This window comes from Hyperolius riggenbachi, chromosome 2 (genome assembly GCF_040937935.1).
Source record: "Hyperolius riggenbachi isolate aHypRig1 chromosome 2, aHypRig1.pri, whole genome shotgun sequence".
In the NCBI taxonomy this organism is placed as follows: Eukaryota; Metazoa; Chordata; class Amphibia; order Anura; family Hyperoliidae; genus Hyperolius; species Hyperolius riggenbachi.
Window position 1 is genome coordinate 318,446,411 of NC_090647.1, and position 15,954 is coordinate 318,462,364.

At 45.3% G+C, this 15,954-nt stretch overlaps 1 protein-coding gene across 1 annotated transcript; it reads left to right on the plus strand.

Annotated features, from left to right (window-relative positions):
• Positions 1-58: 58 nt before the first annotated feature.
• ZNHIT3 (zinc finger HIT-type containing 3) lies at positions 59-15,441 on the plus strand. Its single transcript, XM_068265463.1, has 5 exons — positions 59-186; positions 2,859-2,890; positions 4,039-4,122; positions 8,875-8,940; positions 14,885-15,441. Exons 1-5 carry the CDS (start codon positions 116-118, stop codon positions 15,073-15,075), a joined length of 444 nt encoding a protein of 147 aa, XP_068121564.1. The 5' UTR covers positions 59-115; the 3' UTR covers positions 15,076-15,441.
• Positions 15,442-15,954: the final 513 nt, after the last annotated feature.

Here is a 15,954-nt window from a genome sequence, read left to right on the forward strand (position 1 = left end):
CCTGCAGGCGTTAGCGCGTACGACACCCCCGCCCTCCTCGATCACGTGCCTATGATCTGTACCAGTGGCTGTAGCCCGGAAGAGCTGCGTGTGTGTGATCATTGCTGTGGGCAGGATGGAAGCCGCATGTTGCATGTGCGGAGATAACACCGCCAAGTACCGCTGTCCCCGGTGCAGAGAGCGATAGTGAGTATTGACTGTCATGTGTTGTGATCATTTTCTTGAGATGCGAGCAGGAGTTGAGCAGAATCACCATTTGTTTTCAAGCAGTACTGATCTTAATATGCTCAGCAGCTTCCCTTGTCCTCAGCAGAAAGTCAGTGGCAAACAGGTGGGGATCCAGCAGGAAATTATACTAACTTGATTGAATGGTTGGCCGGTGTAGTGCAAAATTTTGCTACCCATCATATTTTGCAACTTGCCATAGAGGACAGTGTATGACTGTGTAGGCGTGGCTTCTCTCTGTTAACACGCCTGTAATTTTTTGCAACCACAGATCCCATTGGGCTAGAAGAGGGATTGTTCCCTCCAGGGGGGGGTTATTAGTTGAGCAAGAGGGGGGGGGGGGGGTATTAGTTGAGGAAGAGGGGGGATTGTTCCCTCCAGGGGGGGTTATTAGTTGAGCAAGAGGGGAGGGTTCTGTGTGAGAGTAGGGTTTGGTTGGGTTGCATTTTCTGATACAGTTAGGTTAAAGTCAATGGTTAGGTTGCACTTTCTGATAGCTATACGTATAAATAAATGCAACCGGTTGCAAAATCTGATAAAGTTGCAAAAAATTTCACCACACCGGGTTTCGAACTGCTAGGTTTCGGATAGGTTGTAGTAAACAAACATTAATTAGCCAATCACAAAGTTTTGTGCTGTAGAACAGGGGTCCCCAACCTTTTTCGGCCGGGGACCACTTTCTGACTAAATTTTTCTTCGGGGACTGCGGGCAGGGGGCGGGACTGAGTGCACGCATCCTGGAGGACAGTGTTGTGCGCAGCGGGTTAAGGGGGGGGGGTCAGGGTGCGGTGGCATAGCTAGCATAGTTGCCCCAGTATGGCTAGTATAATTACCCAGTATAGCTAGTATAGTGCCCAGTATAGCTAGTATAGTGCCCACTGCCCAGTATAGCCCCAGTATAGCTAGTATAGCTAGTACAGTGCCCCAGTATAGCGCCCTAGTATGGGTAGTATAGTGCCCCCCGCGGCCGCCGCTGCTGTTAACTTAGCCGGGCGCGTGCTTATTCCCCTCTCATGTCCGGCATGTAGTGATTCCCAGCAGCGTGCCCCACGGCTGCTGTGAGGAGGAGTCAGGAAGCAGGAGAGAGCGGCTTCCTGTAGCGGTGATGTGTATCGCCGTTACTATGGGAACCACTCTCCTGCTTCCTGCCTCCTCACAGCAGCCGCGGCGCGCTGCTGGGAATCACTACACGGCAGACATGAGAGGGGAATATAGATTAACCACTTGCTGACCGCCCGCTCATAACGCGCGTCAGCAAAGTGGTAGCTGCAGGACCAGCGACGCACATCTGCGTCGCCGGGTGCAGGCTAATTAATCAGGAAACAGCCGCTCGTGCGAGCGGCTGCTTCCTGTCAATTCACGGCGGGGGGCTCCGTGAATAGCCTGCGGGCTGCCGATCGCGGCTCGCAGGCTAAATCTAAACACAAGCGGAAATAATCCGCTTTGTTTACATTTTTACAACGCTGCTAACAGTAGCAGCGTTGTACTAGATCAGCGATCCCCGGCCAATCAGCGGCAGGGGATCGCTGTCACATGACAGGCAGGAGCCTGTTAGAGGCTGCACAGGACAGATCCGTTCCTGTGCAGCCTCGGATCTCCGGGGAAGGGAGGGAGGAGAGGGGGAATCCTGCGGTGGAGGGAGCTTTGAGGTACCCCCGCCACCCACACACATGCAGGAGCGATCAGACCCCCCCCCCAGCAGGGGGGCGATCTTGTCGCTCTGCCTGTTATTTGATCTGTGCTGGGGGCTGTAGAGCCCACCCGGCACAAATCAGCGCTGGTCCTTAAGGGGGGTAAAGGCTGAGTCCTGAAGTGGTTAAGTGGCCGCCGGCTAAAGTAACAGTAGCAGCGGCCACCGGGGTGTGGGGGTTGGGCAAGAGGACTGTCTTGCGGCCCAACTGCAAATGTCCCACAGACCAGCAGTGGGCCGCGGACCACAGGTTGGGGACCCCTGCTGAGTGTAGAGGATGCTGCGATTGTAGAACTGTTCCCTGTGAAGTTTCCTGCTAAACTGCACTGGTCATTAAATGGTGGCATAATACAAACGCTTATCAGGCTAGAAGTATGCATGAGACCTGTGGGGGGGCAGCTGGGAAGTGGGAACACACTAGCAGGGGCATTTTCCCCACAATTCCCAGAGTACATTTGAAATCGGCGCCGGTAGACTTGGGCGCAGGATACAGCAGTATAGACTGATTCCTATTATAGTCTATGGCGGCGCTGGCTGCGCCCAAATCTAGCAGCGCTGAAAAGCACTGCTCCGCAATTCCCAATCCCTTGCCCCTGATTTTTCAAGTGTATTACTTGATTTTTTGGATGTAATGGAATTCCAAATGCGCACGTCATGTAGAAAAAAGCAGAGTGATCTAAAAATGCATGGAAAAACGCTTATGAGGGTTTCATGAGCGGGGCAATAGTCAGCGCATTCATGCGCCTTTTTAAATGTACACATTTCTAGCAAGTGTGTTCCCTGCCTGAGTGTGCCTGGCTTGGTATAGACTGAGCAGTTGTGGTGTGCGAATGCAGCTGCATCCATGCTTGCTTAAGTATGCATGGACGCACTTGTGGGTGGTGGTTTAGTGTGGATGGTGATATGGGTGTCATTAACATATTTCTTTTTCCCCCCCATACAGCTGCTCCCTTTCTTGCTGCAAGACACATAAAGGTATTGCTCTTTCTGTTTTACTGCCTGGTTACGAAAGGAACTCTTCCAGAAATAATAAAGCCAAAAACACATTAATAGTATAAATGTGATTCATTGGGGAATTATTTGTTCAGTTCTTGATCTATTCGTTGCTGATGTGATGCATAGTGGGTGTTGTCATTGTACAATACTGCAGCTTTCCAGCCTCCTGAGTAATCTGCCCATCTATTGTTTAGTGAGTTATGAATAGGCATTACCATGCAGATGAGAACCTCCCTATCGTATTGGCTGATGGTGTAATGGTTAAGGGCTCTGACACAGGAGACCAGGGTTCGAATCTCGGCTCTGCCTGTTCAGTAAGCCAGCACTAATTCAGTAGGAGACCTTTGGCAAGTCTCCCTTACACTGCTACTGCCAATAGAGCGTGCCCTAGTGGCTGCTGCTCTGCTCTGGCGCTTTGAGTCCGCAAGGAGAAAAGCGCAATATAAATGTTATTTGTCTTGTCTTTTATTTCTAACTGCCACACTGCACTATTGGTACATTTACCTGATCTAATTAACTTCTACCAGCGAGTAGTTATTATGCTAACTGCCATGACAGTCAGGTGACATGGGAGAGATCAAATTACAACTTATTAGACATAGATGAGTGGGAATTAGACAGGCTAAACTCTCTAAATACATACAGGGTGCATTTCTCTCCGTTTTCCTTCTGTCCTGTGCAAGAGCTCAGGTCCACTTTAATGGCATTACACCTTTCTGTGACAATGTCTGCAGAAGATGTCATTGTGTGTATCCAACATCAGAGTAGTTTACAATCTTATCACTAGCTTAGTTATATATGGGTGTCCCTAACATAGTCTAAGTTCATCATGTAGTTTGGCTTATTAGTGAATCATCCTTACATAGTTATAGTTATCTGGGTTGAAAAAAGACATACGTCCATGGAGTTCCACCAGAAAATAAAGTACAACACCAGCCTGCTCCCTCCCATATCCCTGTTGTATGTCCTACATTTCTATGTGAGGGGTGGGGGTTGCAACAGTTGGGGTCTCTGTGTGGGTATAGTTAATGTTTTTGTTCTAACTGAATTTACAGAATGAATGAAAAGGTGTACCATATATATTATTTTTTGTTTTCAAGTTTTTGCATTGTTTTGCTGTTTTATAGAAACATGTGTTGCGCAAGAAACAGCCAATTCTTCAAAGGAGAAAGCCCCAGTAACGGCTGGAGGACGTGCCCTGCAATACACAGGTAATGGGTTTTAATCTGTGAAAGTGTTATTCAGGGCAGGGTTCTCACTTGTGCCGGATCACGTGAAGACAGAGGGGAGCGGACAGTGTAGTGCCCGCTCTGATGGTTCTCTATGGCCCAGCTGTAGCGTGGGGCAGATGTTACCCCATAGGCTATATGGAGGAGCCCATCCACCTGCCCGGGATTATCGTGGACTGCACAGAAGTGTGGTTATCTTACTGCAGGGGATCCGATGCAGCGTGACAAGTGTGAACTGCTCTATTTATAAAATTCACTGTCTGTTTAGCAATGAGCAGAGAACGAAAAAAGTCTGTTCTCCGCTCAAGTGGGAACAGAACCTGACTCTGCTGCGATTCTTAAAGTGAACCAGAGACGAAGCACCCTCCTGTATTTTACCATATACAGTACAGACCAAAAGTTTGGACACACCTTCTCATTCAAAGAGTTTTCTTTATTTTTATGACCATGAACATTTATAGATTCACACTGAAGGCATCCAAACTATGAATTAACACATGTGGAAGTATAGTACATAACCAAAAAGTGTGAAACAGCTGAAAATATGTCATATTCTAGGTTCTTCAAAGTAGCCACCTTTTGCTTTGATTACTGCTTTGCACACTCTTGGCATTCTCTTGATGAGCTTCAAGAGGTAGTCACCTGAAATGGTTTTCACTTCATAGGTGTGCCCTGTCAGGTTTAGTAAGTGGGATTTCTTGCCTTATAAATGGGGTTGGGACCATCAGTTGTGTTGTGGAGAAGTCAGGTGGATACACAGCTGATAGTCCTACTGAATAGACTGTTAGAATTTGTATTATGGCAAGAAAAAAGCAGCTTAGTAAAGAAAAACGAATGGCCATCATTACTTTAAGGCTACTTACACACCAGGACGTTACGTTTAGGGGACGTTATAGGGCACATAACGTGCCCCTAACGCAACGCCTGGTGGTGTTGGAGCAGGATGCTACCAAGAGCCGCGTTACAAGCAGCTCTTGGTGCACCTGCTCTGTCGGAGGCACTGCGGAGACCATGTGAGCGGAGCTCTCCGCATCACGTGGTCCCGCCAGCCAATCCGCGGTCGCTCCAGGATGTAAACGCTGCAAGTGCAGTAAATAATAAGTAGCCATGTGCCTGGCTACGTAGCGGCCTCTCCCCGCCTCCTCTCCGCCAATAAATTGGAAAAAAAAAACCTACTGAGCTTGTGCAAACAGTCTAACGCGGCTTAGCCGCGTGTAAAGTACTGCATGCAGTACGTTATGTAGACGTGCTGCGTTACAATGTAACGCAACGTGGGCACTGTGAACAGCCTATTGATTTTTCATTGCTGTGCGTTGGGGTGCGTTACAGGCTGCTCCAACGTGCGCCTGTAACGTCCCACTGTGAAAGCAGCCTAAGAAATGAAGGTCAGTCAGTCAGAAAAATTGGGAAAACTTTGAAAGTGTCCCCAGGTGCAGTCTCAAAAACCATCAAACGCTACAAAAAAACTGACTCGCATTCGGACCGCTCCAGGAAAGGAAGACTAAGAGTCACCTCTGCTGCAGAGGATAAGTTAATCCGAGTCACCAGCCTCAGAAATCGCAGGTTAACAGCAGCTCAGATTAGAGACCAGGTCAATGCCACACAGCGTTCTAGCAGCAGACACATCTCTAGAACAACTGTTAAGAGGAGAATCAGGCCTTCATGGTAGAATATCTGCTAGGAAACCACTGCTAAGGACAGGCAACTAGCAGAAGAGACTTGTTTGGGCTAAAGCACACAAGGAATGAACATTAGACCAGTGGAAATCTGTGCTTTGATGTGATGAGTCTAAATTTGAGATTTTTGGTTCCAACCACGTGTCTTTGTGCAACGCAGAAAAGGTGAACGGATGGTCTCTACATGCCTGGTTCCCACCGTGAAGCATGGAGGAGAAGGTGTGGGGATGCTTTACTGGTGACACTGTTGGGGATTTATTCAAAATTGAAGGCATACTGAACCAGCATGGCTACCACAGCATCTTGCAGCGGCATGCTATTCCATACGGTTTGCGTTTAGTTGGACCATCATTTATTTTTCAACAGGACAATGACCCCAAACACACCTCCAGGCTGTGTAAGGGCTATTTGACCAGGAAGGAGAGTGATGGGGTGCTGCGCCAGCTGACCTGGCCTCCACAGTCACCAGACCTAAACCCAATCGAGATGGTTTGGGGCGAGCTGGACCGCAGAGTGAAGGCAAAAGGGCCAACAAGTGCTAAGCATCTCTGGGAACTCCTTCAAGACTGTTGGAAGACAATTTCAGGTGATTACCTCTTGAAGCTCATCAAGAGAACGCCAAGAGTGTGCAAAGCAGTAATCAAAGCAAAAGGTGGCTACTTTGAAGAACCTAGAATATGGCATATTTTCAGTTGTTTCACACTTTTTGGTTATGTACTATAATTCCACATGTGTTAATTCATAGTTTGGATGTCTTCAGTGTGAATCTACAATGTTGATAGTCATGAAAATAAAGAAAACTCTTTGAATAAGGTGTGTCCAAACTTTTGGTCTGTACTGTATATCAATGGTAACATTAGAGAAAACACCGACTCTGCTCTGTTTCATCCTTTACTGCTCAGCACGCTTGTTATCAGCCCTGATAAAATCCCCGACTGAGCATTCAGTCTGGCTTTGCTCAGGAATTATTATAGCTAAGTCATTATAGCAGAGCCAGAAGGGGGCAGGCTTGGGCTTGAAAATACATCGGAGAAGAAAGACTCTGCTATAATGATTCCTGAGCAAAGCCAGACTGAATGCTCAGTCAGGGATTATATCAGGGCTGTTAAGAAGGCTGAGCAGCGAAGGATGAAGCAAAGAGCAGCGTAGGTGTTTTCTCTAATGTTCCCACTGATACATATGGTGAAATACATGAGGGGGCTTTGTCTCTGGTTCACTTCAGACTAATTTTTTTTTTCGGTCCTCCTTCCTACATTGACAAGACCCCAAACTTCACCCCATAGTCACATGGGGGATCTTTTTAGGGTAATTCAGGCCCATACACTACTCAATTGTTTTAATCCATTAGAGATTATTAAAAAAAAAAAAAACACAATCAAAATAAATCAACAGAACATTTAGGGCACAGTCCTCAATTCCAACGTATTAATTGACATAGCATTGTTCTGCATTGATCAGCAGAAGGCTAGCAGTGGTGACAGTTCTAACAGATCTCTCTGGAAAATTGAGTTGAACAAGGAAGTAACGATTATTATTACTTACATACATTCTGAACTAAACCATTATTTATCTAACTCCCTGCTTGATCAGTTCCAGTCTGGCTTTCGCTCTGACCACTCCACAGAAACAGCCCTTACTAAAGTGGCCAATGATCTTCTTATTGCTATATCCAAAGGCCATTATTCCATACTCATCCTTCTCGATCTGTCATCAGCGTTTGATACTGTAGGGCAACGCCTGATCTGCTGAATGCTTGTTAAGGGTCTATGGCTAAAAGTATTAGAGCCAGAGGATCAGGAGGACAACCAGGCAACTGGTATTGCTCCCTCTCACTTCAGTTGTCCTTTAATTCTCTAATCCATTTAAAGAACACTTTAAAGTCATAAGAAAGAGGGAAATTGAGAGCCCAATATAAAGTAGTATGTATTGGAATAGGGAGAAAAGTAAATTGTTATAATTGTATAATTGTTTGAGTAAAGTAAATTGTAGGCAATTTTATACTCGCAAACCAGGGTTACCACACAGGCAACCACTGTATAGGCAGGTGAGGAGATTAGACCTGTCCCCACTCAGGACTAAGATGTCGCTCTCTGTAGATCAGGAAATAAGGGTATAAAACACCCTATCCACCACGGGGGTGGACACTGGTAAAGTAGGAGGTGAAGAGAGGCGCCAAAAGGATAAAGTATGGTAAAATTGTTCAAAATATTCGGGAGGCAGTGGTGGACTTACCATCCCCAAACAGACACAAAACTGTCGATTTTTCGTGCTGAAAAATCAACAGTTTTGTGTCTGGGGGTGGTGAGTCCACCACTGCCTCCCGAACATTTTGAACAATTTTACCATACTTTATCCTTTTGGCGCCTCCTACTTTCGGTTCGCTAGCTAAGCATATGCATAAAGTTGCTCCGGTCCCCCGCGATCGCCCGCAATACCTTCCGGTATACGTATACACCCCCCCCCCCCCAGCGTTCCCACGCTGGCGCAGCCGCCCAATCGGCTCCAGGCTTTGCGATGACGGCGATCAGGATTGCGGATGATGTCATCTCCGATCGTCGCCATAGCAACGTCGGAAGCCGATCGGGAAACTGCGCTTTTCGTGGGATTGTGGCAAGGTATGTATAGCCGGCCGCGATCGGCGGGCATGGGGGTGGACCGGAGCAGCTTTTTCACATACGCTTAGCTAGCGAAATGCTGGCTAAAGCGTTTAAAAAAAATGTTGGGGACAAAAAACCTCCCAGCGGACGCAGCCTCAGAAACTGCGTACTGCCAAGGGGGTTAAAGTCAGTTTAAACTTAATTGTTCTATTTACTATACCTTGCTGCACTGTACACAGTCTTCCAGTTCCATAAAGGCAGCAGTTACTTATGTGTTCTGTCTATCTGTCTGGCACCTTCTGAACCTTGCATTCTCTTTTCTACTTTATACTATGACACTTGCCTTGGTTCCTTGCAAGCTGTTCAGGCCTGGATACTAAAACTATATAAAAAGATTAAAAGCAAGCCTTTTTCTTTGTTTTATTTTTGGCTAGAAAGTAAATAACTGTCTCTTCTTCTAGTTGAAGATTTGCTGAATGAAGATGAGGACTCTGATAAAGTCTCACTGGAGAAGTTAAAGTCATTAGGTATTGCTTATGATATGGTAGCTTTTCTGGGCTTCAAGTATTTTCTTACAACGGGATTGTCACCATAAAAATAAAATTTCAACAGCAACTGGTCTGAGTGTACAAAGTGATAAAGATGCTAATCCTGCATTCAAAACGTTTTCTGCTGTTATGGTTTGGAGTTATCTTATCACATACCTTAGGAGCACTGGCCCTTTCATTGCCATTGCCATCGGCTGGCAAAATAGTTGCATGCTGGGGGTCTTTTTATCTATTACTCCTCTTCCCTTTGTTTCCCCCTCCTTCTAATGACATAAGACCGTGCACTTTCTAGTATAGACCTCAGTGGGAGTGTCTGAAGACTCTGGGAAGAGGGCGGGTAATGAATACACAATTGGCAAGAGGAGAAAAAAGAGTGAGGGAGGACATAATGTCAGGATTAGCTTCATTGAAAGGTAACCAAGATGGAAACTGTCTAGAATAGGATTCTGAATTATAGGAATAATTCTCTGCTTTTCCTTTATAAAATTCACAAGAATCATAACATGGACAGTGTGACGCCGTCTATATGACATATCGAATGCGTCATGGAGTTACGAACATCAGTTTCTTCGCAAACCAACCAAACTGACATTGGTTGGTTTAAAATCCACTTTTTTTTCCTCTTACTCACTGGCTGCTAGCAAACCCTGGCTCTTTGGTAGCTTCTACTTACAAAACCTCTCACCTACATGGGACAGGGTTTTTCCTGGCCTAATGTGGCCCCCTAGAGAGTTTATTAGCTCATCCATCAGATGAAGGGTAGATATCAGCCGACAGAAGCTCATAAATTGCCGTTTTCTCCAGTCTGATCGGCCCCAGTCTCAGCAGGAGATCTGACACCTAGGCTGCTGCCCGAGCTTCAAAAGACTTCTGACCTTAGGAAAACCTTTCTGTGATCTCACAAATATGAAACCCCTCTTTTATCATAAAGATGACTTTCCAAATAGGCAACAGCCTTTAGAACCCGCTTATTATGAAATTCGGAACAAACCACACAATTGGATGTTTCCGAATTAACGGTAGGCCCTGCCAAAGCAGAGATATGCATTTTGAGGTCCCCGTTCACTCTAAACCCCCCAAGTTTGATATCATTGTTATCGTTAAATTCTGATCGACCTGAAAATGTTATTAGATTTAACATAACCTGTATGGTTGGAAGATTAGCACACCTATCATGAGTCAGGTATATTTTTGTGTTTATGCGAGGGGCGGGCAGATCTCCTGTTCCAAAGAGGTGTGTGATCCACGCCCCCTAACCCCTCCTTGCTGGAGTGGGGGCTATAACCACAGAGAGCCCAGAAAGCTCTGGGTCCATTTTACCTGAAATCCTGGCCTCATAACATCTGGGCAGCCAGCGGGACACTGGCGCAAAATCTCCATTGGATTTCTCACAAGGCCTCTGGCCGCATGGCAAAACCGCCATTTTGGGACTTTCTCACAAAGGCCTAAGGCCGCATGGCAATCGGCCATTCTGGACTTTGATTGCCGCATGGACTACCAATAACGGTATTTTAACTGTATATTCGGACATTCTGTTTCTTTTCATCTCTACTCTCTATCAAACCAAACTGTTCTAAAGTAAGCTGTGTGTATGTAGTTTAGAAATAAACTAACGATTTTTATCGTTCAGTCGTGTGCCTTTTCTGGTCATCTGATTGCTGCTATAATGAATCTGCCCTCTGAAGAGTCAGTCATACTACCGCATTGTTTATAATTTGCTTATAAATTGTTGATTTGCTAGCTAGGTTGTAAATAACAGTTTCTTCCTTCTAGGATTAGCTAGTACCAGATTTCCTGTGCGAAATCGATAACTTTCGTTTCTCGATTGTAAATACAATTCGAGATTGCATCATATAGGGACCCAGTAACCTTTCTTTAACGTCACATTGCTCACAGTCTTTAAGCCGTTGGAAGTGACTATTCCCCGAACGGTGAATGGAGCATGTCGAACGTGATTGGGCTGGCTACCGTATTATGATAGCGGAAGTCTCTTTCCTCCCTACTGAACTGAAAGAGTGGTGGCAGTGTATTTACCCGATTTCCAGCGCGAAATCGATATTTTTTTAGTTTACAGATTGTACATACAATCAGAATTGTACATGTATGGGCACCTCCAACCGATCTTAACCGTTTACTACGCACACAGTGAATTTGCCTCCAGCAGTCTCTAGTGCATGAGAGCTGCATGGCAACAGTGGCCTAGTAATACGGGATTGGTGGATGTTTGTCCCATTACATGTTGTCAGCAGCTGCGCGACCAATCTTTATGATCAGTCTGTTCACCGTACTTCCTGCGTATGCTAACGGGAGCAGATTAGACGGGATTGGCACGCTCTGTCGCCTTTTCTTTCTTCCCTCTGACGATCCAGCAACCGGTCTCGTTGTCTGTCTGTGCCCGTACTCCCTGCGTACGCTAACGGGAGCAGATCTCGAGGCTGGATTGTCACAGGCAGTGCAATACATCTGTTATGTAAGTAGGATTTATCTACTTTTATATGATATTTTTATTTCTAGGTTAGCATGGGTGTCACGTGTTCTTTAAAGCACCACTGAATTGAGGAGAAATAATTGAAAGAAGCCCATGGTGGTCTAAATTACATCATGCTTGGCCTCCTGAAGCTGCTTGCTGTCTTCGGGGGGTGCCTTTCTTTCTCCGTCCTATGTATTTGACTGGATCCCTCCATTGAATATCTTCTGGGAAGAATTCCATAACTGCACAGGTGCAAGTTCCGAACTGCACGTGTACAGCTAAAGGAAGCGCTAGTCCACGAGAGCTTTACTTCACTGCACATGTGTGTTTTAGGCCTCTTGCACACTGCAAGCAATTCAGATTCAGATTCCGCTTTTTAATCAGTTTTTACCTCCGATTCAGATTCAGATTTGCAGTGTGCAAGGAGCAAACTGCAAATCTGAATCTGAATCGGAAGTAAAAACAGATTAAAAAGCGGAATCTGAATTGCTTGCAGTGTGCAAGAGGCCTTAGACTTGTGCGTGTGCACAGTTTAGCCCTGTAAAATCGTCTGATGTATGGCCACGTTAACCCCTAGCCGACTGTTCCACGTCGATTGGCGTGAACGCGCCGGCATTTCCTTTTTAGTAATACCAGTTGCCTGGCTATCCTGCTGATTTTCTGCCTCTAATACTTTTTAGCAATAGACCCTGAACAAGCACGCAGCAGATCAGGTGTTTCTGACATCAGAATCTGACCAGATTAGCTGCATGCTTGTTTCTGGTGTGATTCAGACACTACTGCTGCCAAATAGACTAGCAGGACTGCCAGGCATCTAGTATTGTTTAAAAGGAAATGTATATGGCAGCTTCCATATTCCTCTCGCTTCAGTTGTCCTTTAAAGCGGACTTGAATTCAACTGGCTCTCTGCTCTAAAAGATGAGCAACAGCATAATAACATGTAAAGCAGGGCTGTGGAGTCGGGGCAATTTTGGGTGCCTGGATTCGGGGGAAAAATGCTCCAACTCCTGATGAATTTGCCTTTTTTTTTTTTTTTTTTTTAAATACCTTTTTTTTGTATAGCGCCTTTCTCCTGTCGGACTCAAAGCGCTTGCGAGGCAGCCACTAGAGCGCACTCAGTAGACAGTAGCAGTGTTAGGGAGTCTTGCCCAAAGAACTCCTGACTAAATTACTGGCTTACTGAACAGGCAGAGCCGAGATTCGAACCCTGGTCTCCTGTGTCAGAGGCAGAGCCCTTAACCAGTACACCATCCAGCCACTACTAATTTAAACTGTAATTGAAATAGAAAATATGATAAAAATGTTCTATTTCTCCGATAAGTCATCATAAATAATCTATATATGCAGTAATAGCTGTGCTTAGTCCACAGAAATGAAATAAACCCATCAAAATGAGTTACTTGTGCTGTTTCAATAAAACATTCCCCGTATTTTTAAAGTCAGATATACATATCTGATTGTGACTGTATATATGATGTGTACACAGGAATCTCTTATATATACTAAATAACATCTATGCTGTAAGAATAAAGCCTGATGTGTAGCCGTGTCACTAATTCTGGGTTATGCTGATTTATGCTCTCTTTGCTCATGAATGTTGTTAAACTTTGTTTTGGTGACTACAAATTTAAAGGGTACCTGAGAAGGATGAAAAGAAAAGTTTTATACATACCTGGGGCTTCCTTTAGCCCCCTACAGGCCAATCAGTCCCTCGCTGTCCTCCTCCACCACCTGGATCTTCTGCTATGAGTCCAGGTAATTCAGCCAGTCAGCGCAGTCTGGCTGCATGACGCTCCTACATCCAAGAGCATTCTGCACCTGCACAATAGTGCTGCGCAGGTGTAATATGCTCCCGGCGGCGAAGTGTGTGTGCTTGCGCACTACGCCAGACTGGCTCAAGTACCTGGACTCACAGCAGAAGATCCAGGTGGTGGAGGAGGACAGCAAGGGACTGATTAGCCTGAAGGGGGCTGGAGGAAGCCCCAGGTATGTATAAAACTTTAATTTCATCTGTCTCAGGCTTACTTAGTTACACAGTAGTACTATACATATGCACTCCCCACAGAGCTGCAGGGAATCCACTGAGAATGTTGTGCACATTGAACACAGAGGTGTTGTCTATCACCCATAAACCTGGTTCAGAGATTGTGCATGAAGAATGTGTAATAGAGGAAGAATGGCCTCATTCTCCTACAGAGTACCTGCACATCACTCTTACATGTACCCACAGTTACATTGCCTAGGGCCTGATAGATGTTCTTTGTTCCGGCCTGTACCTTTTTCAAGTACTCTTACCAAGGACTAGTTTTAGTCTATGACTAAAGGGAATAAATAAGGCAGTCTCCATATCCTTCTCACTTCAGTTGTCTTTTAAAATTCCTAAGCGTTGGCAGTTAAGAGACGAATTTCATGTTACATACTTTCAATCAACAAGATTGTAATATGCAAATGAGTCGAGGAGTCTGTGGATTTTTGTACCAACTCCACAGACCTGATTTAAAGAAAATAATAATTTATTTATTACAGCTGATACAAATCCTGCAATAAATCTGTAGTGTCTACTTCCTTTTTTTTCATGGAAGTAGACATGGAGTTAACATCCTGTGTTTACAAATTAGCTGCTCTGCTGAGGTAACCAGCTGAGCAATCAAATTACACTTGTGATTAGTCACAGATGAGGGGAAATTAGACAGGCTAAACTCTACATACAGGGTGCATTTCTCTGTTTTTCTTTTGTCCTGTGCAAGAGTTCCGGTCCTCTTTCAAAGGAAATAAACATGGCAGCCTCCGTATTTCTCTCACTTCTGTTGTCCTTTAAGTAAGGTAAAATAGAAGTTCTAAATATTGTGTGGCCAATCAAACCTCAAAATCGACAGTATTAACTCTTTGAACACTCACACCAATACTCCTTACAGAATAGACATGCAAACACAATAGGCTTGATTCACAAAGCTGTGATAACTTATCATGGTCGCACTATTGTTATAGCGCACGTAACGGTTTTCATGCGCAAATGCCAAATTGCGTGCAAAATCGTGGCCATTTTAGTATTTTCGCGTGCAAATTCGCGTTGGCGTGCAAAACATTACGCACATCATATCGCACGCAAAACGCTAGCCCTTTTGAGAAATGTCCAGTCTTTGCCTGACCCCTGCAGCCTGAATAGAGTGGTGATGTAATCCAGGCACCAGGAGCAGCAGCCCCACCTGCAATGTCAGAAAGCTTCTCTCATTTCTCAGCATGTCTGGTGATGTCACAATTGCAAGACAATATTTTTGTCTACATAATCCACACAAAAGTCATGTTTGAGTGTTCTGATTATAATGCCTGGAGATGAGCTTCAGTTCCAGCTGCTACCTGCTGCTAATTCCAGATAGTATTTGACTCCATTTTGTTTCGTTGCTTACATTGTTTTTTCCTCTATTAGCAGTCTTTGTTTTTGTCTTCTTACAGGGCAGTCAGAGGAGCTGAAGCATTTATTACTGAATCCACATCTGCGGCAACTTATAGCCTCTCTTGACCAGACTGAGAACAAAGATCAAGCTCTGAAAAAATACATGCAAGAACCTTTGTTTGTAGAATTTGCAGACACCTGTTTGTCCATTGTAGAGACAGAAGAAAAAGAAAACATTTTCCTGGACTGATGGTGGTTTTTAGATGGACTGTTTTTTTTTTTAAAGACAAAAGGTTCTCCAACGTAATTTAATGGCTTTATTACCTCACTGCTACAGAGGCACGTCTGTTGCACTTGTTAAACCTATAGGTGTGAGTAAAAGGTGTGGAGAAGGACTGCAGCTTCTGAGCCCCATCTGCTGTGCATAACCAGTGGCACCAGCTGCACCTCCTTTGCCTAGGTTTGGAGGGAGCATTTGTCTGTCTCTCACGGGCTGCAGAAGGACATTTTGTACATCAGGCAGTAAATGTTTAATATTTTTGTGTGCAAATGTGTGATCCCTTCATCTCACTGTAACAACATATTAGTATAAAAATAAAACTGTTAATCCTTGGAATGTTTGGTGACCACTACATCCTGTCTCTTTAAATTAATGGTCTTTTTACATTAGGACAAAGCTGTAGTATACTTGATTATTCACAACAAAGCCTTAGAGTACCCGAGCCTAAAGAGAGGGAAGCCTCAACATCCTATTCCCTCCCTGCTCTAATGTCCCCCGTCGCTGAGCACAGCCCCTACAAGATTAGTGACGATGCATTGTTGCTAATCATATCGGGGCTGCGCAGCTCTTCCTCCAGCGTGGCTGCGCAATAGACGAGCCGGCCCGCATGCCACAGTAAGCCAGAGCCACGGGCTCCGTGCTTCTGCGCATGCTGGCTCGCACGGCTACTGTGCGGCCATGCTTCAGAGGAAGAGCTGCGTGGCTCCGATGTGGAGGGGAGCTGCGCTCAACAACGGGGGATTTCAAATCAGCGAGGGAAGCCTCAATAGGATCCTGAGGCTTCCCTCTTTTACGGTATGGCTCTGATTTGGATTCCAAGCTTCTGGAACTATTTAAAGAGACTGTAAC